The sequence below is a fragment of the Geotrypetes seraphini genome, chromosome 8 (genome assembly GCF_902459505.1).
Source record: "Geotrypetes seraphini chromosome 8, aGeoSer1.1, whole genome shotgun sequence".
Lineage (NCBI taxonomy): Eukaryota > Metazoa > Chordata > Amphibia > Gymnophiona > Dermophiidae > Geotrypetes > Geotrypetes seraphini.
This window is the reverse complement of record NC_047091.1, coordinates 152,224,569-152,252,392: the sequence shown is the minus strand read 5'-3', so window position 1 is coordinate 152,252,392 and position 27,824 is coordinate 152,224,569. Positions and strand designations below refer to the sequence as shown.

At 36.9% G+C, this 27,824-nt stretch overlaps 1 protein-coding gene across 2 annotated transcripts in view; it reads left to right on the top strand.

Annotated features, from left to right (window-relative positions):
- The window catches only part of DNAH10 (dynein axonemal heavy chain 10), a 543,078-nt gene that overhangs the window by 309,865 nt on the left and 205,389 nt on the right, over window positions 1-27,824 (top strand). The window contains exons 49-51 of one of the 2 annotated variants that reach the window (XM_033954154.1): window positions 2,815-2,908; window positions 7,548-7,715; window positions 9,370-9,558. In XM_033954154.1, the coding sequence (XP_033810045.1) occupies window positions 2,815-2,908; window positions 7,548-7,715; window positions 9,370-9,558 (451 nt within the window). The remainder of the gene's footprint in view (window positions 1-2,814; window positions 2,909-7,547; window positions 7,716-9,369; window positions 9,559-27,824) is intronic. The other variant, XM_033954155.1, reaches the window with a different exon arrangement.

Genomic DNA, 27,824 nt, shown 5'->3' with positions numbered 1-27,824 from the left:
AATTTTATACTTAGCTTAAATCCATCATTCTTTCATGCTACTGGGCCTCAAGTAGCTTGAAAGAATGATGGATTTAAGCTAAGTATAAAATAATAAATAGACACTATGGAAAATTAAAAATAAGATAGGCTGAATGAATCTGGGCTAATGAGGAATATCATGCACCAAGATTCCCACCGGATATGAACTTTTATCAAAGGTGGAGGAGGTGTGTCTGAGGTCTTTATTCTACTATAATAAGATAAACAAAATTATCTGAGCATTATTAGTGGATGTTTGAAGGTTGCGGGCATCACAGAGGGAAGTACTCCATGAATGTTGGGGTGTGTTTGAGGTATAGATGAAATGTGAAGGTCACATTTTAAAGCACTAGTCTATTATTATTATGTTGATGATGTTGTTTAGGAAAATTGAAGTTGTTCTAATCTTATCAAATTTCCTACCTTAAAAATGCTTCTGTATTTCAGCGATTGAACCTCATGGCCTGGTTCTTTATGAAAATCTTCTATTACAAAGCTAGGATTACATATGGAGCTCTACACAGATATAAATGAGCCTGATTTTGGAAAGTACATTTAGGCTCCCTTTTATCAAGCCACTTTAGGTTTTTGTGGGTTTTTTTCGTGACAGGGATATTTTTGGATCTACACTCAGGTTCTATAAAACTGACTAAATAAATAAGGCTCCCTTTTATCAAGCCTACTTAGGGAGGGGGTATTTCTTTTGTATGGTTCTATTCCCTTATGAAAATGTTGGCTGGGTGTTTTTTTTTAATGTTGTATGGATTCTGATTGCTTATAAGTGCATATATGATTACTATTGTATTGCATTTTTGTTAGCTTTAGAAACTCAATAAAGATTTTTTTTTAAAAATTAAAAGCCTATTTAGGTTTTTTATTGTTAGCCATTGTGGTAAAAACTTTGATGCTCATACTCTAATGTGGCTTGATAAAAGGGGTCCTTATTTATTTATTTATGGAGTTTATAGAACATGAGTGTGGATAAAAAAAAAAAAATCCCTGTAATGATTCTCTGACATATATAGATATTTTAGGAGACAATACCAAAAGTCATTTCTACAGAAATGGGTTTCTATAATAATATCCACACTCCTCGTAAATAGGTAAAATAATGCAGGTACCATAATTTTCTGTGAATTCTGACCCTCATTAGGGGAAGTGCTCATGAGGTTGAGATATAGAAGTAGATATATACTTTAGCATTAAAAAAAATACTGTACATGTATTTTAGCTTGGAAAAAGTATCCATTAAAGTTAATAGTAGAGATTTTCACCCATGTGAGGAGACAGAATTACTGTTAGTGTGAATAGGATCTGTACACAACTTTGTTAGGGACATATACACTCTCTTTTTTTTTTTTCCAATTCTTTATTATTTTCAAAACTTACAGTAAGTGTAACAATAAATACCACATTTTATACATCAATGACACACTTAATATTCCATTCCAAGAAGGCGAACAGAATGTTGGGAATTATTAAAAAAGGAATCACTACCAGAACCAAAGAAGTTATCCTGCCGCTATATCGGGCGATGGTACGCCCGCATCTGGAATACTGCGTTCAATACTGGTCGCCGTACCTTAAGAAGGATATAGCGACACTCGAGAGGGTCCAGAGAAGAGCAACAAAAATGATAAGGGACATGATAGAAACTTACAAGATCATGAAGGGTATAGAGAGGGTGGAGAGAGGCAGATTCTTCAGACTGGTGGGGGAAACAAAAACAAGAGGGCACGCAAGAAAACTGAAGGGAGACAGATTCAGAACAAATGCTAGGAAGTTCTTCTTCAGCCAGCGGGTGGTGGATACCTGGAATGTGCTTCCGGGGAGGTGGTAGAGCAGAGTACGATTTTGGGTTTCAAAAAGGGGTTGGACATGTTCCTAAAGGAAAAGGGGATTGAGGGGTATAGCTAGAGGGGTACTATAAAGGATAAAATGTCTTAAGTGAAAGAACACTACAGGTCATGGACCTGGGGGGCCGCCGCGAGTGCGGACTGCTGAGCACGATGGACCTATGGTCTGACTCGGCAGAGGTGATGCTTATGTTCTTATGTTTAATATCCATTTCAGAATTAGCCCCCCCTCCTAAATAATCACAATGCCCATCACATAAAATTTCTTTAATGAACCCCAATATATCTAAATTCATTAATCTATCAGATCCCCAACCTTCCCCCTCCCAGATGTGCATGTTATAGGGAAAAACAATAATTAAACATTACAATATTTTGCTAATGGCTCCCAAATCTCCTGAAATTTCATAAAATTCCCTTTCTGAATGTCTAATATTCTTTCCATTTTATACATATGACACAATGAATTCCACCAAAAACTATAATTAAGCCTCGTCCAATTCTTCCAATTGCTCGTAATTTGTTGTATGGCAACTCCTGTCATTATTAATAAAAGCCTGTTGTTCTTAGATGATATTTGACTTTTAGCTCCCATTGACATGCCAAAAAAGCACAGTATCATAGGATAATGCCACTGGATTTTCCAACAATTTATTTGGCCCCATATTGATTTCCAAAAACCAAAATAAATGGACAATAGAACAATAAATGGTCTAAAGTCCATGCTTCGAGATGACTCTCCTTCTTTGAAAAAAGTTGATTAAAGTGTGCATGGAGGTGTTGGGGAGGCTAGAGGTGATTGGAATTGTGAGGTGGAGGTGACCCAAAGAAAATGGTGACTGACAGAACGAAAATGGAAGTGAAACTCTAGAAATCTTTTAAATCCCTTTTCAGTGTTTCTCGTAACAGCAGTTCATCTCATGTTAATCTTCAATCAGGTTCTTCACAGTTGGACATATGGTAAGAGTATGGAGAAATGAGTGCTTGCGAGTTTTCCATGACAGATTGATTAATGAACTGGACAAGACACTGGTAAGCATAGAAATGCTGCATGTCAATAAATTAAATAACTACAGCTTGATATTCAGAAGGTTTTGACCGGGCAGGAGAGGCAAAAGCACTAACCAGTTAGGTCAGGGGCGGTTCAGCATCACAGTGTGGGTGGAGCCAGTCCCAACATTCAGTCTACTAACTGGTTAAATGAGTGGATAAATTTATGACAGCTGAAAAGATGTCCTAGCTTTATCTGCCAAGCTAACTGCACACTGGTCTGACTATTGGTCAGTGCATGGTTAGCTTCTAAATTGTTACACTAGCCTAATGTTCAATGTCAGAGGCTGTCATGCCCTGTCATTGAATATTTGTGGTTAACTGAGCCCATGGCTGTGAACACTTAGAAGCTACTTATCCCTGCAGGCTGATTTTTGACCCTAACACATGTAGATTATATTTTCCAAATCTATGCATGTTATTTTCCATATAAATTAGATCTGTAGAAAAAGAAGGTACAAAATCCATAGGCACTATTTATCTGAGGCAGTTTGCTGAAGGAAATTACATGCATAATTTCTCTCTGAAATATGTGCATGGTCTTGACACCTTAAGTAAGCAGTTGCTGCTCAATATTCAGTGCTATTTAATCGGGGGTGGCATGGGATGGGATCGGGGTGAAGCAAGGGCTGGGGTAGGTGTGGCACGGTTACATATCTTCTTTTTTGACTTCACAAATATGGTAACCCTAAGGTGAAGCGAGAAGAAAAGAAGTGGCGTTGAAGGAAAGAGAAATGGAAGCCAGGAGGAGAAATATGAAGATACATAAAATGAGAGGGAAAATAAGGGAAAGAGGTGGAGAAAGAGCTGTGGTCCCTAGCAGAGGTAGTTTAGAAACAGCACATGACTGGTGGGGGTTGGGGGAGGGAAGGGAAAAGGAGAGGGGGGAGCAGATAGTTTACTTGCAAAGTTATTTGCTCTTCAGTACAGCAAACCCACAGAAAAGAAACTGAATGAATGTCCTTTAAAGGGTGACAGCACAAAATCTCTGTTTTATGGTTACTCTGGAATGTTATCTGAATAACACTGGAGTACATTGTTATTATAGTGTTATGCAACGTTATCCCAGGACAAGCAGGTAACATATTCTCACATGTAGGTGACATCATCCACGGAGCCCGGTATGGACAGTGCAATTATGTACTTTCAATTTAAACTTTATGAAAGTCTTGAGACTGCCCATACCATTCATGCGCTGGTGCCTTCCCTCCTGACGTTAGCTCGTAGGACCATCAGTTCTCAGTTTTCCAAAGAGCTAAGAAGCTGTATTTTTTTGAGTTATTCCAAAAGCACATCAAACTATTATTTTTATCTTCCCACTTATATTTTTCATTTTTCTTTCACTTAATGTTTTATTTTTCATTCCTGATTGAAATTTTTCATTTTTGTCTAAGGTATGTTTTTTTGGGCCTTCGGACCCTCTTGCACCTGTTTCAGGCCGGGAGTGTAGAGCTGTTTTTGGGTTAACATCTACTTGACCTCCCCAGACCATTGCATTTTCAATCTTACATTGGTGTTTTTTTTCCCTTAATGTCAAAGCCATCCAGTGGCTTTAAGCGGTGCTCTTGATACAACAGGATCATCTCGGCCACTAATCCACACAACTGCTGTGTTCAGCACCTTGGACCTGTGTAAACTCTTGTAGGTTCTACTTTCAACTTAAAAAAAGATTACTGAAGGCTAGATGGCTCCAATACATTCCAATTTTTCAGGTCTACAACAGGAGTATCGAGGATGGCTGCTGATTCAGACACTGAGCAAAGACCTTCTTTAGCGTCAAAGACGATGCCAGCACCAATGCCTTGCTCAATTTTGGTGTCATCGCTGATACCACCATCTGAGGAATCTGATAAGAAGGCTAAGAAGCACAAGCAGTTTCTCCCTACAAGCATGCACCGACACCTCAGCATGCATTGGCATCATCTCAGGTGTCTACACCATTGAGGCATGCCAAGCATCTACGCACTGAGATGAGATCCCCATCTCTTCAACTGGTGTCTCCTCATAGGTGCGCTTCATCATCAAGGTCACCAACACCTCAACACCCAGTACGTACTGCACCATCTGTACCGATGACTACCACGGTACCGGTGCCATCTTTACAGAACCAGATTAAAGAACTGGTACAGAGGGAGTTGGCTGGCATATTACAATCCCAGGCTATATAAGCCTTGATTCAACTGGTACCATCCCAGTCCTAGCAGAGCTCTAAGTTGACACCAAAAGCCAGATCTCGTACTCCCCATCAATGTTACTCGAGGTCTAGGAGAACTACTTCATCTCAATGTTGAAATTCTTTATTTTGCTTCAGGCATTTATTGGATCAGCACCACAGATCATCAAGAAACACTTCTTGATGTTCTCGATGTCAAAGTTGATGTTTTCCTCCACCTCAATGTACTTCTTGATGTCCAACTCATCGTTCCCCATCCTTGAGGCAGGATATTGAGGAGTATGACTGATTTGTCTCACCATTTCTCCTTAGATTACCCAGAGCTCTCTGCTGAGGAATCTTATAGCCTATCATCGGACCCATCTCCTCCACCTCCTCGCAGGAGATCACCACCAGAGAGCCTCTCTTTCATTAATTTCATCAGACAGATTGGGCAAGCTTTACCAGTTAAGATGAAATCAAAGTTTGAACCTAGAGCAGAACTTTTTGATGCATTAGATTATGAGTAAGTACCTAAGGACTGCTTAAAGCAGAAATTCATTTGACAACAGACTAGGAAATTCATTTGACAACAGACTAATAATATACTGTTACAGTGTTACTTTACATAATCTAATGAAGGATTCCATGTTTAAAAATTGGGAGGCCCCTCTTTTGGTTCCTGTGGCTCCATGCAAACTGGACACATTATTCAGGGTCCAGTCGTGCCCAGGTTTTGACAAACCCCAACTACAACACCAGTCATTACTTATGGAGTCTGCCTTAAAAAGGACTAGCAGTTCAAGAACCTATGCTAGCACTTCTCTAGGCAGAGAAGGAAGAATCTTAGTCAAATTTGGTAGGAGATTATTCCAGAATATCATGTTAACCAACAGGATTCTTAGTTACATTTTCTATATGACCTTTTATATGAACTTCTTAGCTCAGAATTTATCTCATTATGAGCAATACATACTTGATGACCAATTAAATGTCTTCCGACACATTAGGAATGACCTACTTATGGCCTGCTTGGTCATTGATGATTTTGATGTCACCTTGAACATCAGCATTGTCAATCGCTATGAGGAGACAAGTATGGCTCAGAGTTTCTGACCTAAATGCTAATGTCCAAGAGCACTTGACCAACATTCTATGCTTGGGAGATGAGCTCATTGGGGAAAAAATTGAGGAGGCAACCCAGAAAATCACCAGACATAAGCAGTTCATATCTACTCTTTCTGCTGCAAAATCATCCAAGCCTCAAGCTTTTACAACCCAAAGCACTCCTCCTATTCTTACAGATGTCGGTATGTACCATCATCTATAATCTCCAGGGCTCCTCTTCAAAGATTTTCTAGGCAACAAAAGACTCAGAAGACTCAATCACAGACTCAGCAAGAATCTCAGAAATCTTTTTGACTTAACTTCTTGAGAGCTTAGCCAGTATAACACAGCCCATTCCTCTGTCTCTTCCTGTTGGAGGTCTGTTGGAGGTCCATCAACATTGGACCCTCATAACAGACCAATGGACCCTAAAAATAGTGAGACAAGGTTATGTGCTTCGACTGCAAACACCACTTCCAAATCATCATCTAAAATAATCTGTTTTCAATTCCAGTGAGACCTCACTGCTTCACCAAGAGTTCTCAGCCCTCCAGCTCAACACAATTGAGCAAGTTTTTCTACAGGACTACAAGTATATTCTCATACTAAAAAAGACAAGAGGTCTCCATTCAATCTTGGACCTCTGTGCTTTCAACAAGTATTTGGTGAAGAAATTTTGCATGGTCTTTCTGGAAACCCAGTTGCCACTATTGGAGAAGAATGACTGGCTATGCTCTCTAGATCTCAAAGCATACACACACATTCCCATTACTTACCTGTAAGAGGTGTTATCTGAGGACAGCAGGCAGATAGTCTCACAACCCTCCTACCTCCTCTAGTTGGTTTCTTAGCTTTTTTACTGAACTGATGGCCACACGAGCTGACTTCAGGCAGGAAGGCACCGGCGCATTTGTAGTATGGGTAGTTTTGCACTGTCTGTACTGGAATCCATGGATAATGTCACCCACATGTGAGAATATCTGCCTGCTGTCTTCAAATACACTTGTTACAGTTAAGTGACTGTGCTCTTCTTTGTCAATATATTAAAGCAATGTACAATAAATATTTCTGAATACAAAGAAGGAATGTTGCCCACATTAGAGTGTCCAGTATATTGAGCCTGACAGGGTTCAGTTAAATCCCAGAAGTGATGCCCTTGAACCTGGAGAGTAAGGGACAATGTCAAGTGATGCTTGCTGGCCACAGGCAAGGCTGAGGAATAATCTTGGAGAATACTAGCGCCATGCGGGTAGCATTGCCTGTATTAGGGAATTTAAAGAATAAAAGGTAAAGAAGGAAGAATAAAACAATATTAATACTACTAAAGCAGATAACATTTAGTTTGTAATTTTATACTTTAAGGTACAAAAAAATATAGAGCACTTGATAGAAGAGCATTTTAAAGAGGATATGGAGAGTGTCATGCGAAACCCTATTCTATTTGGAGATTATAGAACTGCACTGCGTGAGGGTGAGCCTCGTGTCTATGAAGATATCCAGGATTATGATGCAGCAAAAGCTCTCTTCCAGGTACCCTGTGGGAGGCTAAGTTTCAACTGGCTACATGTGAACACTTTAACCTATAGAAAGGGCACCAATTGTTGAAGGGAAAATACAAGGGAGAAAGACCTGTAGAGATTTGCTTCCTCCTTTTCTGCGGATGATGGGTGCACTTTCTTCACATTGCACATAGAGCAGATATTGCTTTAAACAGATAAACTGTCCATATGAAGTTATCCATGGATTTTTAACAGCTTCACGTGGACTGTTTGTGCCATTAGAACCAACTTCAAACACTATAGGCTAGATTCACTAAGCAAACCAATCATGTACCAATCGGTTTGCGAATCCTTTGCGACCTGATTTCCATCCAACCTGATTCACTAACCTGTGTACCGATCCAATTCCAATCTGTGCATGCAAATGAGGGAAACAGCATGCAAAGTAGGTAGGGACGCGATTCACTAAACAAAAATTTTGAACACCGACTGGTCTTACCCAGAAGTGGCAATTCTTATGTTATTATATATTCAGTTTTCTATACTAGTCTCCCAGGGGAGCTCAGAATGGTTTTACATGAATTTATTCAAGTACTCAAACATTTTTCCCTATCTGTCCCGGTGAGCTCACAATCTATCTAATGTACCTGGGGCAATGGGGGGATTAAGTGTCTTGCTGATCAATAAGAAGCGACTGCTGGGGACCAGTCGCTCACCTTTTTTCCAACTGTCCTGCCAGCCTTGCAGCCCTGAAATAAACCCACTCTCTGCCTCCCCCGACTCTCTCTCTGCCTCCCCCGGCTCTCCTGCTCTCTGCCATGACCTTCTCTGCCCGCTTCTCTGCTCTCAGCCCCGATATCCTGCTCTCAGCCCCCGACTTTCCAGCTGTCTGACTGCCCTGCTCAGCACCGATCTGCTCTCAGCCCCTGACTTTCCAGATCTGTTTTGCTGCCCTGCTCAGCCCCAATCTCCTGCCCTGTTCAGCTCCGACCCACCTGCTCTTCCCCACAGTGCGAACCTGTGGTTTTAACCCGCAGGTTTAAAGTGGGTTAAAACCACGGGCTTGCGAAGTAGAAAAGACAGTCAAAAAGTTAAAAGTCAGCTAGTAAAAAAAGTTTTTAAAAGCTCTGCCAGGCACGAAGGGCCAGTGCATGAGCAGACCATCTACATTCAAGGAAGATAGTCTGTGCATGCTCAAGGATAGTCCTCCAGCGATCCATGCAGTTGATGGGAGGCGTGCCAACAATCATCCCCATTTGCATGTAGGCCTTTAGTGAATTTTTCGGCATGCATGCAATCGCCCATGGATCGGGCACAGAGAGGCAGGTTAGTGAAACTAGCCCTATGTTCTAAATTGAAGCCAGTGTAAACCTTCTAAATAAGGCATGAAATGAGATATTAAAGGGCAGTCTGTGACCAATTGATAGCGCTATATAAATAATTAATAGTAGTGGTAATTGTGCAGTCACATTATGGACCAGCTGCAGTGACCTTAGGAGTGAAAATTTACCTGCCAAATTCTGTTACCAAAGTAGAGGCTGTGCAAACAATGACGTGCCAAGGGATTTGGTATTGCAACAAAGTTGTTCACAGAAAATCATTTGACAACAGACTAATAATATACTGTTACAGTGTTACTGAACATCCAGTCATGTCATTTTATTGTTTGTGTCCTCTTCTATTAGGAAATTTTAGAGGAATATAATGAATTTGAGACCAAAATGAACTTGGTGCTCTTTGACGATGCTTTGGAACACTTAACTCGTGTGCATCGCATCATCAGGATGGATCGTGGCCATGCTTTGCTCGTAGGTGTTGGAGGCTCAGGAAAGCAGTCCCTTTCAAAGTTGGCTGCATTTGCAGCAGGATATGATGTAAGCAGATTTACATTTTCAAGTTTCTTTTATACAAACTGCAGTCTTGACAGCTTGAGGAGATAAGAAGTTATTTTACAACCACAATAATCTTCCATAGTGATGAATATTCTAGCTTTGAGCTCAGGGGACTTATCTTGCTTCAGCTTCCTGTGTAGTTGGTTTGTTAGTTGTCTTTTGCTCATATTATAAATTTGAGGGAGCTGGGCTGAGGAGAATCAGGACCAGCCCAAGTATATCTGAGCCCCCTTAGGTGAATCTTCAGCTGTGCAAGGCCCTGCACTGGCTACACAGAAATTTGTTTAGAGATGCCGATGACTGTAGTATCTGTGCCACCCCTTCCCCAAATTATTCTGTTCTGGCCAGATGCCTAATCTGCCTAGTGGTCTGGCCAGATATGAGAAGAGACATGACCGAACTATCCATACACAGAGAGTCATCAGATGGGTGAGAAACTAAAGGGGTTGATATTAGGTTAAGTGGACAAGAAAGGCTTCTGCCTGCTGAGTGGACCATCCCTAAATTTTTAGCATCATGTAAATCATGGGTGCCCACACTTTTTGGGCTTGAGAACTACTTTTAAAATGACCAAGTCAAAATGATCTACCAACAAGTTTTTAAAAAAATAATCTTTAGGGGGCGTGGCTTAACGCGAACACAAATGGATGTGTGATCGTGAAGCTCCTCATCATCTAGGCAACAGAATATAAAAAAAAAATTTCCCTTCTGGATAATTTCATAAAAAAAATATTTACTAAAGAAGCGGAACAAATGATAAAAGATAAAATCCTCTTTTGCTGAAGTTAAAGTGAAGTCTAAAGTAATAGGAGTCGGAAAGGCAGAGCGCCGTTTTTTTTTTTCTCGGCGGTTAATGAGACTTGAATTGCAGCGCTGAAACGGCAAGGAGAATGAGTGAGTAACTGACAAAGCTGGTGGGGAAATTGTGGAGGAAGATTGTGTCCCGATATGATTAAACGGAACCCATAAGAAGGAAAATATTGAATTGAAAGTTGTCCTCCTTTGACGATACTGAAAAGGGGATTGAGTGAAGAAAACTGAGGGAGAGGATTAACGGCATTTTTTTCTCACTAATTAAGTACCGAGGCGCTGGGAACAAATAAATGTCAGTTTACTAAAGTAAAAGAAAATTACTGAATTGAAAATTGCTTTACTCTATCAAAGCTGCGATTGGGCTTGTGAGAGAAGAGCCAGAAGAAAGGATTAACGGCTTTTTTTAAAAAAAAGCTGAAGCAACGTGATATCGGAGCATTTGAGAGGCGCTGAGAACAGATAAATGACAGTTACTTCAAGATTACCAAAGTAAAAGAAAGTTACTGGATTGAGTATTGATCTCCTCGGTCAGGGCTGCGATTGGGCTTGTGAGAGGAGCGTCAAAAGAAAGGATTACCAAAATTTTATTCTCAGCGCTGTAGCGGTGTGTCATCGGAGGAGAGTGACTGGCGGAGATAGTATAAAAAATCTATATAAAGATTTGACCCGACGTGTCTGAAAGAAACCTAAAGGAAGGAAAGATTGCTGGATTGAGTGTTGCCCTCCTCCATTGAGGTTGTGACGGGGCTTGAGGGAGGAGAGCCAGAGAGAAGGATTACCGACATTTTTTTTTTTTTTTTTTCCTCACAACAATAGAACTGGAGACAAATAACTGACAGTTGCTCTAAGAATACTGTAATAGAAGATTTGAGTCTGTTTAAAGATTGTGATGGTCTGACATTGATTTACCCGACGAAAGTGAGAAAAGGAAAAGAGTTTCAAACTGATATAAGTAAAAAGCTGATAAATGTCAATCTTTAAAATAAGGTGGTAATAAAATAACCTTCTTGCCAATATTAAAGTGATAACAGACCCTAAAAGAGGAGTGTTCTTTCTCAGTACAAGATTGGGACAGATAACTGAGAAAAAGAAAGGGAAAAAGAAAGGAAAAATTTCTACTTCAAAAGATAGAACCAAATCCTGGAAGAAAAAGGATTAAAAACCTAAGATACCAAATTTAAACCTATAGAGATTAAACTTAAGAAAGGAAAATTAAAAAATTTTTGAAATTTCCTCACCATTTTTTTCTAAACTGATATAGCAAGATATTAAAGACAAAACTACTGAAATAGTGACTTAAAGAGGTTCTTGTATCATTTAACATCTGTGAACAAAATAAACTCCATAAAAAATAACAACATGGCAACTACCAGACAAAATAAAAATGAAACGGGTATGTCAGCAAAAAGACAAAAACAAGATCAAGTAAAACCAAGTAAGATCCCACTTCCAACTGAAGAATCTGATATATTGAGTAAAGCAGAAGTTATGGAGGAATTAAGACAAATAAAACAAATGCTTAAAGAAACTGTGTCCAATATGTCTGAAATGAAAGAAGAAATTCTAAACATCCACAGACAATTGGAAGTAAATAACAAAAAAACAACTATACTAGAAAATAAAATGGAGGTCATAGAAGGTGAAATAAACAGATGCAAAAATGACAATCTAGAATTGAATAAATTGAAAGATCAACTAGAAGATTACGAAAATAGAGGAAGAAGGAAAAATATTAAACTTTTTGGAATACAAGAAAACTTAGAAGGAAAAAATACTATACAGTTTCTAGAAAACTTAATCCCAAAAATACTACAAATTGAATTAAAACAACCAATAGAAATAGAAAGGGCGCATAGGATCCCAGTAAAAAATGTAGAAAATAAAGGCAGGCCAAGACCAATAATATTCAAAATGCTTAGATACCAACAAGCATTAGAAATACTAAATGCCGCCAAGAAGGACAAAAATCTAAACTACAAAGGATCCAGAATATGGTTTCTACCGGATTTTGCAAAAAACACAGCAAATAAAAGAAAGAGACTACTAGACATGAGACCTCAACTAAAAGAAAAGGGATACAAATATGGATTATACTATCCAGCTAAAATGAGAGTATCATCTGGAGATAAATCTCTATATTTCGAAGATCCAGAAAAATTAAAAGCCTTTCTCTCAAAATCAGAACCTATGACATTTTAACATAAAACATCAAGACTGGTTTTGTTGACATTCTGAAAAATTATAAAAATATGAGACATTGAAAAACTGAAGAAAAGAAAACATAAACTAAAGAAAAGACAATAAAAATATAAAGAGGAAAAATATAAGATATATTAAAAATATTAATAACATATTTAATATATGTTTAAGATATAGATTTAAGATGTAAATTATAATACTGGGAAAATATAAATTAAAAATTTATGAAAAAATAAAGATACATTAATGAAATGTTAAGAATAAAAAATGATTAAAGATAATAAAGATTAATACAGATAGATAGAAAGGGATATTGATTGAACATTGGTTGCCTAGGGGAAAGAGGAATGTTCTGATTGCTATTCCAATGTGTATCCTTAAGCAGTCATTGTATAGGGTGGGAAAGGGAGGGGAAAAAAATGAGATTTACTAGAATGATTAAAGAAAAAATTAATAAGGGATTAGATACTTCAGGGGTAAATATGTGTGTCATAGAGAATAATTTTTTGATTTTAATTATGACAAAAGAGGAAAAGAAGATTATAATGATAAGTATTAGAACATATAATGACTCTTAAAATATACTCTATCAATGTCAATGGCCTGAACCATGTAATCAAAAGGAAAAAAGTATTAACATTTTTAAAAAAGCAAAATGCGGATATTTACTGTCTACAAGAGACCCATCTTAATATAAAAGAATCTCAGAAACTAACGGGTGGGTGGGTGAAAGAATGTTTTTTTGCTCCAGCAGAGGGTAAAAAAGCAGGGGTGGCAATTCTTATAAATAAAAAATGTATGGCCAATCTCAAATTTGTAAATTCAGATCCACATGGAAGATGGTTACATATTGATGTAAGTATGGGAAATAATGCCCTGACGTTGTTTAACATATATGCCCCTAATTCGAATCAATCAGAATTCTTAAAAAAATTACAGAATATGTTCTTACCACTGGCTGCTTCTAATTTAGTGGTGGCTGGAGATTTTAATGCTGTAATGGATCCATTATTAGATAAAAAACCAGGTAAAAATATAAAATCTTTAGGTTTAGATAATTTGGCTTAAGCATGTGATTTGAAAGATATATGGCGTATTCTTCATTTTAATGATCAGGAATTTTCATTCTGTTCACAGGTTCATAAATCATTTTCAAGAATAGATTATATTTTTGTTTCAACAAATAAAGTGCAACAGGTGATTAAAGCCTCCATAGATCCTATTATTATTTCGGATCATGCGGGAGTATGGATAGAATTACAATTAGATCAATTGGAGAATGGTAGACCTCTTTGGAGATTTGATAATGCATTGCTTGTGGATGACAAATTTTTGGAAAATTTCAAAACACAAATTAACGAATTCAAATAAATTTAGTGGAGGATACATCTATTGAGAATGTATGGGATGCATTTAAAGCAACTATGAGGGGTAATATAATATCATATTCAGCTTATGTTAGGAAACAGATTAAAATACAATATATAGAATTAGAAAAAAAAATAAAAATATTAGAAGCTAAATTGGTAAGTAAATGGGAACATGAAGTTTTACAAACTCTTTTGAAAGCAAAAGGTAAATATAATGAATTAACTTCAAAAATGATAAGAAGAGATTTGTTTTCCAAACAAACAATGTATTATGGAAATTCTAATAAGGCGGGAAGATTATTGGCAAATTATCTTAAAGCAAAAAAAAGAAGAACAAATATAAATGGAATAAAAGATGATAATGGCATAATAACAAATCAAACTAAAATAATTTTAAAACAATTTCTAAAATTTTATAAGGACCTGTATTCTTCCGAGCCTTATTTTGAGAGACAAAAAGATGGAAAAAAATTTTTAGATCTTATTAATGGACCTAAGATCCCTGATCATATAAAACGGAGTTTAGATGAACCTATATCATTAAAAGAATTAGAAACAGCATTGAGATCTCTTAGAGTTGGATCCGCTCCAGGTGGTGATGGATATACAGTAGAATTTTATAAAACATTTCAAAATGTCCTTTCCCCACATTTACTAAATTTATATCAGACACAACTTATAAAAGGTGATATTAAAGGTACTATGGCTGAATCAATAATAATTGTTTTACCTAAGCCAAATAAAGATCCTACTTTGGTTTCAAACTACAGGCCTATATCCTTGATAAATGTAGATAATAAACTTTTGGCGAAAATTTTGGCTTTGAGATTAGCCAAAGCTCTCCCACATATTATAGATATGCATCAAACGGGTTTCGTTGCTAAAAGACATTCCTCTAATAACTCTAGATTATTGTTTCATATGCTAAATTTATCAAAAAAAATGGATGAACCGGCTTTTACAGTTTCATTGGATGCAGAAAAAGCTTTTGATAGGGTAGAATGGAATTTTATGTATCAGGCTTTAGAATGGTTTGGTATAGGTTCTGGATTTATACAAATGGTGAAAACATTGTATAGCTTCCCGATGGCAAGATTAAATATTAATAATATGATATCTGATGGTTTTCAATTGCAGAGGGGAGTTAGACAAGGTTGTCCTTTGTCTCCTTTGTTATTTGATGTTGTATTAGAACCCTTATTGTTAGCAATACAGCAAACAGGGGAGATACAGGGTATTCCATATTCAGATATGGAATATAAAATTTCGGCTTATGCTGATGATATTTTGCTTTATTTGAGAAATCCAGAGTCTACCTTATCTTCTTTATTGGAATTAATTGATAAGTTTAGCAAATTTTCAGGTTATAAAATTAATTGGAATAAATCTGAAATAATACCTTTAAATATTCATTGTGTAAAAGGATTATTTGACACTTTTCCATTCATATGGAAAGAAGAAGGATTTAAATATCTTGGTATTCAAGTTAAAAATACAATTGAAGATACTGTAAAAGAGAATGAAAAATATGTATTAAAAAAAGTTACGGAGTTATGTGAGCAATGGAACCCATTACATATTTCTTGGTGGGGAAGAATTCAAACTATTAAAATGATGATATTACCTGTAGTTTGCTACCAAATGAGTATGATACCTATTTTTTTTCAGGGGTCCTTTTATAAAAAGCTTAATAGCATTTTAACAAAATTTGTTTGGCTTGGTAAAACACCTAGAATTGCTTTAGTAACTTTGCAAAAATCAATTAAAGAGGGAGGGGTAAATTTTCCAAATTTCTATAGGTATCATCAAGCCTATATTCTACGTCAGGGTATGTATTGGATCCTTCCAGAACTTATGGATAATGCACCGGATTGGTTGTATTTAGAATGGCGCCTTATGTTTCCCCTAAATTTAGTTCATCTTCCAAGTATCAACATGCCTAGAAGATACAGAGAAAATAAAATATTAATAGATACTTGGAAAACGTTGAGATTTATTAGTAAATTAACACCTATCCCAATATACAAATCAACTAATCAATCTTTATGGATAAACTCCAAGATCAAAATTGGCGGAGCTCAAATCCTTTGGAAGAACTGGATTATTGCAGGCATTAGATCTTTAGATGATGTTATTTCAGAAGGTAAACTGCTGGAATTTTCACAATTGCAACATAGATTTGGTTTAAGTAAAACACAAAGTTTTAAATGGTTGCAATTGAAGCAGGCCATTCAGGATGGGTTCCCTGAATGGAAAACATTAAATGATCAATATAGTTTAAAGTTCTTATGTTTTAAAGCAGACTTCCTAGGACATCAAGCCGCATTGTGGTATAAATTAATATCTGGATATTTGAATAAAAAACCAAAAAATGGTCTAAGAGATATTTGGAGCATTGAGATTGGACATCAGATTAATGCATCTCAATGGCCACTAATTTGGTCTTGGAGAATGGGATGTACAGTGTCAGCATCTATGAGACAAACTTGGTTCTTTTTATTACATAGAGCTTTTTGGACCCCTACACGTTTACAAAAATTAGACAGTTCTAAGTCTAATAAATGCTGGCACTGCAATCTGGAACCAGGGACATTAGATCACTTACTATATCATTGTCCCTATATTAAATCTTTTTGGAATTCAATTTGGCCACAAATTAATAAATTGATGGAAAATCATATAGCAATATCATATGATACAATATTATTTGGAATGATGATGAGGAAAAAAAGTCAAATTTCACCAGAAAATAACAAGCTTTTATTAATCATGACAGGGGTTGCCATTCAACATATAACCAACAATTGGAAAAATTATAATATCCTAAATTATACATTTTGGTGGAACACAATATGTCATATATTCAAAATGGAAAGAGTAATAGCAATACAAAGAGGGACATATATTAAATTTATAAAAATATGGGGGCCATTGACAAAATATTGTAATGAATAAATACTATGAGTTTTCTTCTTCTTTTCTTCTTTTAAATATCTTTATTATGACACACATAGAGGGGGGTAATGAAAATGATTTCTACATAATATGTTATAGTATATTATACAATATGTAATGTATGAATTGAAAAGTAATAGAAGGGTGGGGGGAGGGAGAGGGGATAAAAAATATATTTAGAACATAATGTATTAGATATAAAAGTGTTATTATATATTTATCAATTGTATTTTAATATGTTGTACACTTTCTGTAAAATTTAAAAATAAAAAATAATATATAAAAAAAAAATAAATAATAATCTTTATTCATTTTAAAACACTTTCAATAAGTGGAAACAACATAGATTATACATTTAACACTTTAGACATTACTTACATTTTTACAAGATTCATACTAAACTAAACTAAACTAAATCTTGGATTTATATACCGCATCATCTCCGCAGATGGAGCTCGACACGGTTTACATGGTTAGGGAAGGAACGGAACTCCAGTGGAATTATATAAGTAAGAGAGGAGAGAGGTTAGGTGTAAGAGTGCCAGGAACGGGACGGGGTTACGTTTTGGAGAAGAGCCAGGTCTTCAGATGCTTACGGGATGGTAGAAGGGGGCACAAATTGCGGAGAGGGGAAGGGAGACTGTTCCAGAGCTGAGCGATTCTGAAAGGGAGGGAAGAGCCAAGTTTACCAACAAGGGAGATGCCTTTTAAGGAGGGGTAGGATAGTTTTAATTTTTGCGTGGATCTAGTGGAGGTTGGATTTGAGGAATTCCAGGATAGAGGGATAAAAGGAGGGAGGATACCATGGAGGATCTTGAAGGTTAGACAGGCACATTTAAAGTGGACCCTGGAAATAACGGGAAGCCAGTGGAGTTTGGATAGGAGCGGTGAGACATGATCAAACTTACTTTTTGAGAAGATAAGTTTGGCCGCGGTGTTCTGTATTAGTTGGAGTCTGTGAAGGCTTTTCTTTGTTACGCTTAGGTAAATGGAATTGCAATAGTCCAATCTGGAAAGGATAATGGATTGTACGAGGACGGCAAAGTGTTTTTGGTGGAAGCAGGACCTCACTTTCCTCAGCATGTGAAGGCTGCAAAAGCATTTTTTTATCAGGGAGTTGAGGTGGTCATTGAAGGATAATGATGAATCTATGGTGATGCCCAGAACTTTGCTAGAGAACTCCAGCTGTAGAGAGGAACCTGTGGGCAGTGGGATTGAAGTGGGTAATTGATCAAGTTTGGGGCCGAGCCATAGTAGTTTGGTTTTGGACTCATTCAATTTCATTTGTACAGTGTGAGCCCAGGATTGAAGGTTGGTTATGCAGGAAGAAATGTTAGCTGCGAGATTGGTGAGGTTTGCGTCGGTCTCGATGAGGACCAGGATATCGTCGGCGTAGGTGTAGAGTGTTTCTAGGGGGGATAGGTTCAGGGAGGACATATAAATGTTGAAGAGGATGGGAGATAGGGGGGAGCCTTGTGGGACTCCACAAGTCGGTTTCCATGGGGAGGAGGAGGAACCATGTTTGGTGACGGTGTAAGAGCGAGAACGTAAGAAGTTCGAAAACCAGTCGAGGACTGTAGAACTGATGCCTATCTCGGAGAGTAGGAAGATTAGAATGTCATGGTGGACAACGTCAAAGGCAGCAGAGAGGTCGAATTGAAGGAGAACGGCAAATTTTTTATGAGAATGAAATTGTTGGATCTTCGAGATAAGGGAGGCCAGGAGGGTTTCGGTACTGAAGTTGGGTCTGAAGCCGTATTGATAGGGTAGGAGGATAGAGAATCTTTCCAGGTAGGCTGAAAGTTGGGAGGAGACGATGGACTCTAGCAATTTGGTTAGGAGCGGAATGTTTGCTATTGGGCGATAATTGGATGGGGAGGAGGGGTCTAGGTCAGCTTTCTTCAGTAGGGGGGTCAGTGCAATGCGTCCCATTTCAGGGGAGAAGAGGCCCGATAATAGGGCAGAATTTATGAGTATAGTGAGAGAAGAGATGGCCTGTGCGGGTATTTTCTCAAATAGATAGGATGGGAATGGGTCCAAGGTGCAGTTGCAGGATTTCAGTTTCAGGCAGAGACAGATCATTACCCTCCCCCACCCATCCTAATCTTTATCATTAAAGTAATTATAAAATTTTATCATAGATTCAGAGATATATTATACATATTTTAAACATAAGTTATACATATGATCAATCAGACTTATTTATCAAACCTCAAAAATACCACCCTTCCCCCCTATTATCATCTGTATAAATAATCAATTAAAAGACCTTATAATCCTTCCCCCCTCCCTGGATGTGCATTTTATCTAACAACAAAAATCATAACTATAATAATTCTACAAAAGACGACAATGGGCCCCAAATTAATTTAAAGTTTTTTGTATTCCCTAACAAATCAGCATTCATTTTCTCATATTTGTAAATTAGACATAAACTTGCCCACCAGAATGCAAAGTTGAGACGATCCCAGTTTTTCCAGTTTCTTTAAATCATTTGTATAGCTGTACTAGTCATAATTAATAAGAAACATCTTTTATATTTATCTAGGGGATCCTTGATATGTAAAATGGTACCACAAATTACTATTTCATAAGTTAAAGGAATCTCAGATTCTAAAATATTATTAATATGTCCCCAAATTGATTTCCAGAAAATCAGTATCTTAGGGCAATAAAACAGTAAATGATCTAATGTTCCTATGTCTAGATGACAGTGCCAGCATCTATTAGATCTAGAGTTATCTAACTTATTCAATCTAATTGGGGTCCAAAAAGAACGATGTAACAAAAAGAACCAAGTTTGTTTCATAGATGCTGATGCTGTACATCTCATCCTCCAAGACCAAATACGTGGCCATCGAGATGCAGAAATATATTGCTTAATCTCAATGCTCCAAATATCTCTAAGAGCGTTTTTGGGTTTCTTATTCATAAGTTCAGATATTAATTTATACCACTTGGCGGCTTGATGTCCTAGCATGTCTGCGTGAAAACATAGGAATTGCAGGCTATAAAAATTTTTCAAGTTACGCCATTCGGGGAACCCTTTCTGAATAGCCTGCTTCAGTTGCAACCATTTATAAAATTGAAATTTTGAGATACCAAATGATTGTTGCAACTGTGAAAAATCAAGCATTTTTCCATGTAAAATAACATCCTCTAATGTTCTTATGCCTACTTGCATCCAATCCTTCCAGGCAATTTTAGACCCGCCTATTTGTATCTTGGAGTTCAGCCATAGGGATTGACATAGAGACTGTTCTATAGGAATTTCAGTTGACTTATTAATATTTCTCAGGGTCTTCCAAGTATCCAAAATAATGTTATTATCTTTAGCATAACTGAGTAGTTTAATGTCCAATACATGAGACAGACGCATTGGGGACATAATTTTCCATTCCAAGAGATCAGGCAGGATCCAATACATACCCTTACGCAGAATATAGGCCTGATGATATCTATAGAAATTTGGAAAATTTACCCCTCCCTCCACAATTGTTTTTTTGTAGAGATACTAAAGCGATTCTATGAGTTTTGCCCATCCAAACAAAATTGATAAGAATACTATTCAATTTCTTGTAAAAAGATCCTTGAAAATAAATTGGTAACATTTCCATTTGGTAACAAACCACAGGCAAAATCATCATTTTAACAGTTTGGACTCTCCCTCACCAAGACAAATGTAGCGGATTCCATTGCTCACACGTTTCTGTAACCTTTATCAATAAAGATTTTTCATTTACTTTCATTGTCTCTTCCAGTGTCTTATATATCCACTAGTCTTATAGCCCGTTACATTAACGGGTGCTAGAATATATGCATGTGTGTCTTTATTTCTTTCTCTCTCTCTCTCTCTCTCTCCTTAGCCACTTTCTTTCTTTCTGTCTTTCTTTTTCCTTGGCTGTCCATCACCACCCCTTGCCTGCTCCCCCTGTCCATTTTACCTCCCATGTTCCTTTTACCTCCCCTGTGTCCACCATCACCCCTTCACTGCTCTCCTTATGCAGCAGCAGCAGCCCTTCTCTCTTTGTTTTACTTCCCCCCTGTCCAGCAGCACCTCTTTCCTTCTCCCCCTGTCCAACATTAGGCCTCCGTTCCTTTTTCTTCACCCCCCCTGTCTATCAGCACCTCTTTCCTTCTCCCCCTGTCCAGCAGTAGGTGTCCCTTCCTTTTTCTCCCCCCCCCCTCCTCCTTCTTATCCCTATGATACACTTACCTTGCTCTGGCCCTGATCAGAGGTTCCCGACAGCCACCCAGTTGCAGTCATTGGAAAAGTTCCCTCTGCCACATCCCGCACCCCTCCTGACGTGACTCCCGCTGTCTTTCTTTCTGTCTGTCTCTGTCTCTGGCCCCCTTTGTCTGTCTGTCTTTCTGTGTATCTCCCTGACCCTGTGTCTTTCTTCTTTTCTTTCTGTCTCCCTTCCTCCCTCTGTCTGTGTGAAGCAGCATTCCCTCCCCCTCCATTTCCCTCCCCCCACACCAGTTTCCTGTGCACCTGCCCCTGTGTCTTTCTTCTTTTCTTTCTGTCTCCCTTCCTCCCTGTGTCTGTCTGTCCAAAGCAGCGTTTCCTCCCCCTCCATTTCCCTCCCCCCACACCAGTTCCCTGTGCAGCAGCATTAGCGTTTCCTCTACCTCCCTTTCCCTTCCCGCGGTCCCGACTACAAACGCAGTCCCGAGTCCTTTGCCGCCCCCCCTTCCCTTCCCGCGGGCCCGACTACACATGGCGATTCAAGCAGCGTGTGCAGCAGTCTTCACACGCTGCTTCGGGTCCTTCTACTGCCCTGATTTATTCTGGCACGTCCCTGATGACATCATCAGAGATGCGGCAGAGCAAATCAGGGCAGTAGAAGGGCCCGAAGCAGCATGTGAAGACTGCTGCACACGCTGCTTAAATCGCCAGTTGGACCCGCGGGAAGGGAAGGGGAGCAGCAAAAGACTTGGGTCCCGGGCAGCGGAATGTTGCTGGGATCCTCGGTGAGGGCGCTGAGCGGCCGCGATCCCTCTCCTCCCAGACCCACCCCACCTGCTGGAGGAACGGAGATGGGCGGCTAGCTGCAGTCCCGGCTTGAGGAGGCGATCGGTGGCTGGTGACGTATTAGTGCGCATGCGCACTCCTGTGGCCACAGACCTACTGATCTCGGAAGCACGCAAATAGGAGTGCGCATGCGTGGCTAGCCTTTTATTATATAGGATATTCCTAAATATGTTATACCATCTTCTTTCCAAAGAAAAGGGTACCGATCAAACAATCCTTTTTGACAATGTACATTAAGTGGAAGATTTTCTAATTTACTCCAATTTATTTTATATCCTGAAAATTTCCCAAATTTTTCGATCAAATCCAGTAAATGTGGAATAGTAGATTCAGGATTCAATCTTGTAATTTAGTTGATATATGGCGTATTCTTCATTTTAATGATCAGGAATTCTCTTTTTGTTCTCAGGTCCACAAATCTTTTTCACAAATTGATTATATATTCGTGTCTAATAGTATAGCGCAGCGAGTGATGAATGTAGTTATTGATCCCATTGTAATTTCAGACCATGTTGGTGTGTGGATTGACTTTAAGAATAATGATATGGTACATTTCAATCCAATTTGGAGATTTGATAATGCTTTACTTGCGGATTCGAACTTTCTGGAAGATTTTAAATTAAAGATGAATTAATTTTTTCAAATAAATAATTCGGACAATATTAATGCTGAGATTTTGTGGGACGCATTTAAAGCAACAATAAGAGGAAATATTATTTCATATTCAGCATTTATCAAAAAACAATTAAAAAAACAATATGTTGATTTGGAAAAACAAATTAAAGTATTAGAAAATAAATTAATTGAGAAATGGGAACATAATACATTATAAAATTTATTAAAAGTAAAAGCGAAATATAATGAGATTTCTTCTCAATTTGTGAGGAAAGATATCTTCTATAAGCAAGTTCAATATTATGGTAATTCAAACAAAGCTGGAAGATTATTAGCTAATTTTCTCAAAGCAAAAAAAGGAAATCTAAGATTATTGCAATTAAAGACACACAAGGCAACACACACACTAACACCAAAGATATTTTAATACAATTTCTTGATTTTTATAAAGATTTATATTCTTCTGAATCTTATGAAAATAAAGAACAAGAGGGATTAAATTTCTTAAACTCATTTATTGGACCAAATGTTCCGGATCATATAAAACAAAGTTTAGAAGATCCTATATCTTTAAAAGAAATAGAATCAGCATTGAAGTCTCTTAGAGTTGGATCCGCTCTAGGTGGTGATGGCTATACTGTTGAATTCTATAAAACATTTCAAAATATTATCTTACCATATTTATTAAATTTGTATCAATACCAAATAAATAATGGGAACATATCAGGTACTACGGCTGATTCGGTAATTATTGTCTTACCAAAACCAAACAGGGATCCTACTTTGGTTTCAAACTACAGGCCTATATCTTTATTAAATGTAGATGGTAAGTTGATTGCTAAAGTTTTAGCAATAAGATTGGCAAAAGCTCTTCCTTTTATTATTGATGTACACCAAACAGGATTTATTGCTAAAAGACATTCATCAAACAATACTAGATTAGCTTTTCACTCTTTAAATTTAGCGAAAAATATGAATGATCCAGCTTTTATGATATCTTTAGATGCAGAAAAAGCATTTGATAGAGTGGAATGGAGTTATATGTATCAAGCTCTGGAATGGTTTGGAATAGGCCCCGGTTTTATTAAAATGATTCAGACTTTGTATAGCTCTCCTGGTGCAAGATTATATATTAATAACAATTTATCAGATAGATTCAACTTGCGTAGGGGAGTTAGACAAGGATGTCCTTTGTCCCCCTTACTTTTTGATATTGTTTTAGAACCCTTATTAATTGCAATTAATCAAACTAAGGAGATAAAGGGAATCCCATTTTCTTACTGGGAATTTAAACTTTCTACATATGCAGATGATATATTATTATATTTGAGAGAACCGGGGAATACTGTTCCAAGTTTACTTAATCTTCTAGAGAAATTTGGGAACTTTTCTGGATATAAAATTAATTGGAGTAAATCGGAAATTCTTCCAATTAATGTTCATTGTACCAAAGGATTATTTGATTCATATTCATTTACTTGGAAAGAAGAAGGTTTAAAATATTTAGGAATTATTATAAAAAATACAATTGAAGATACAGTCAAAGAAAATGAAAAACTTTTATTAAAAAAAATAACAGAAATGTGTGAACAATGGAATCCTTTACATCTTTCATGGTGGGGAAGAGTTCAAACAATTAAAATGATGATATTGCCTGTGGTTTGTTATCAAATGAGTATGATACCAATATTTTTTCAGGGGTCCTTTTATAAAAAATTAAATAATATTATTACAAAATTTGTTTGGTTTGGGAAAAGACCCAGAATTGCTTTAGTATCCTTACAAAGACTAATTATGGAGGGAGGGGTAAATTTTCCAAATTTTTATAGGTACCATCAAGCCTATATTCTAAGACAGGGTATGTATTGGATCCTCCCAGATCTCATGGAGAATGTACCAGATTGGCTATATTTAGAATGGCGGCTCCTGTTCCCATTACATTTAAATCATTTAATTAGTATAACAATGCCTAGAAGATATAAGAATAACAGAATTCTATTGGATACTTGGAAGACATTAAGATATATTAGTAATCTATCATCAGAACCAATTGCTAAATCATTAAATCAATCAATTTGGGTAAACTCCAGGATCAAGATTGGCGGATATAAAATCGTCTGGAAACAATGGATAATTACAGGTATACGAACATTGAATGATATTATTTCAGAAGGATCAATGCTTAGTTTTTCACAATTGCAACATAAATTTGGATTAAATAAAACACAATATTTTAAATGGTTGCAATTGAAGCAAGCTATTCAGGCAGGGTTCCCTGAATGGAAAACTCTTAATACTCAATATAGTCTGCAGGTTCTATGTTTCCAGGCGGATTTTTTGGGTCACCAAGCCGCAAAATGGTATAAATTGTTAAATGGATTTTTAAATAAAAAAAAGAAAACTGGACTTAGGGATATTTGGAGTATTGAGATTGGTCAGATAATTTCTGAGTCTCAATGGCCACGATTTTGGTCCTGGAGATTAAGATCTACAAAGTCAGCATCTATGAGTCAAACTTGGATGTTTTTGTTACATAGAGTTTTATGGACCCCTACGCGCTTACAAAAGATAGATAGTACTAGATCTAATAGCAAACAATAACAAACTATTATTAATATTGACAGGGGTCGCCATGCAACAAATAACTCAAAATTGGAAGGATTATACCAAATTAAACTATACATTTTGGTGGAATTCAGTCTGTCATATATACAAAATGAAAAAAACAATAGCATTACAACAGGGAAATATTCATAATTTTAAGAAAATTTGGGAACCATTGACTCGTTATTCCAATGATCAGATTTCATAGCACATTAATAATGGTTATATTAGAATGGGGAGGGGAGGGGAATGTATATTATATGGATTTAAGAAATGAAAAAAGGGGAGGGTTATATTTTATGTGATAAATGAATTATTTGTAATTTCAATTTTTCATGTATTATTTGAAGTTTTATGTACAATTAAAATATTGTAAGAATGAAAAATTTATAAATAAAATAAAAAAAATAAAAAAAAGATTCAGGATTCCTCAAATGAAGCAAAATATCATCTGCATATGCAGAAACCTTGTATTCCCATCTAGCATAACCTTACCTCCCTCTTCGGAACTTGAGCTCTCTCCAAGTTTTCCGCAAGCTTCTGAAAACCTGGCTTTTCTCAAAAATGTAAGTCTCCCTCCAAATTAGGAATCAAGGAAACTCTATCTTGGCATCCCAAGTCCTCTAAATTTTCTTCACACTTCTACCTCTAATCCTCTGTTGTAGTCCCTTCCTGTTTCTCCTACTGTAAACCGTGCCGAGCTCTACGAACGTGGAGATGATGCGGTATACAAACCTAAGGATTAGATTAGATTAGATTAGCATAAGGAATACCTTGAATCTCATCTGCTTGTTGAATAGCCAAGAGTAAGGGTTCCAATACAATATCAAACAGCAGAGGAGATAAGGGACATCCTTGTCGAGCTCCCCTCTTTAGACCAAAGCCATCTGAAAAAGTATTATTTATATACAATCTGGCCTTAGGAGAGATATACAAAGCTTTAATCATTTGAATAAATCCGGAACCCACCCCAAACCAATCCATTGTTTGGTACATAAAAGTCCATTCTACACGATCAAATGCCTTCTCTGCATCCAAAGATACAGAGAATGCTGGATCTTCCATTGATTTTGTTAAGGTTAACATATGAAGAGCCAACCTGATATTATGTGAAGAATGTCTGTGAGCAAACTATAGTCAAAGATTCTGCCATAGTACCTGAAACACAGCCATTATTTAATTGAATTTGATACAGATTTAGTAAATAAGGCAATAATGTATTTTGAAATGATTTATAAAATTCCACAGTATAACCATCACCTCCTGGAGTGGATCCAACTCTAAGGGACATCAATGTTGTCTGAATCTCCTTCAATGTAATTGGTGCATCAAAAGATATTTTTATATGCTAGGGAATTTTAGGACCCTCAATTAAATTCAAAAATTCTAAACCGTCATGTTCTTTATTGGAATAAAGCTCAGAAGAATACAGAGTCTTATAATATTTCAAAAACTGTTTTAATATATTATCCATTTGAGAATGAGTAACCCCATTTTCATCAGTAATAGCTGCAATCTTTACTTTTCTTTTTAAATAATTAGCTAGTAATCTTCTCGCTTTATTCGAGTTTCCATAATACAAAGTCTTTTGATGAAATAATTCCTTCCTAGCCCATTTAGAAGAAATCTCATTATATTTATGTTTAGCTTTTAAGAGGGACTGGAATATATCATGTTCCCAATTTACAGTTAATTTTGTTTCTAATTCTTTAATCTTTTCCTCCAGTTCAGAGAATTCCTTTTTAGATTGAGTATTGACATAAGCCGAATATGAAATTATATGCCCTCTCATGGTGGCTTTAAAAGCACCAGGTTGGGTGTATGTATGTTTAAGCCTTGTAGCGTTGTTGAGCAGGTTTGTTTGTTCTGTGTGGGGTTGTGTTTGAGATATTTATGGGCTTTAAAAGCATCCCATAAAGTTTCCAATGAGATTTCTTCTGAGGAATTAAGTTGAAAATATTCTTCCATTTTTGTCTAAAATTCTTCAATAAATTTTGTGTCCCCAAGCAATGTATTATTGAACCTCCAAACAAGTCTATTTCCATCTCGTTCTGCCAATTCAAATTCTATCCATACACCACCATGATCTGATAAAATAATTGGATCTATGTTAGCTTTCCTGACCTGTTGTACTAGATTATCTGAAACAAAAATATAATCAATCCTAGAAAATGATTTATGAATGTGTGAATAGAAAGAAAATTCCCGAGCATTAAAGTGTAGAATCCTCCATATGTCTTTCTGTGCACAAACTTGAATTATATTATCCAATCCTAATGATTTTATCATTCTACTAGGTTTTCTATCCAATAGAGGATCTATAACAGCATTAAAATCCCCCGCCACCACTAAATTATTCGCAGCCAGAAGTAGAAGAATATGTTGAAGTGTTTTGAAAAATTCTATTTGATTTGAATTAGGAGCATAAATATTAAAAAGCGTCAGAGAGTATCATTACCTAAACTCATGTTCACATGTACCCATCTTCACATAGGATCAGCTGAAATCAAATTAAATGATGCCTTACAATTTTTATTCACTAGTATAGCAACCCCGCCTTATTTCCTATAGCAGGAGCATAAAAACAGTTTTTGACCCAGTCTCCTTCTAACTTTAGATTCTATATCAGACAAATGGGTCTCTTGAATATAATAAAT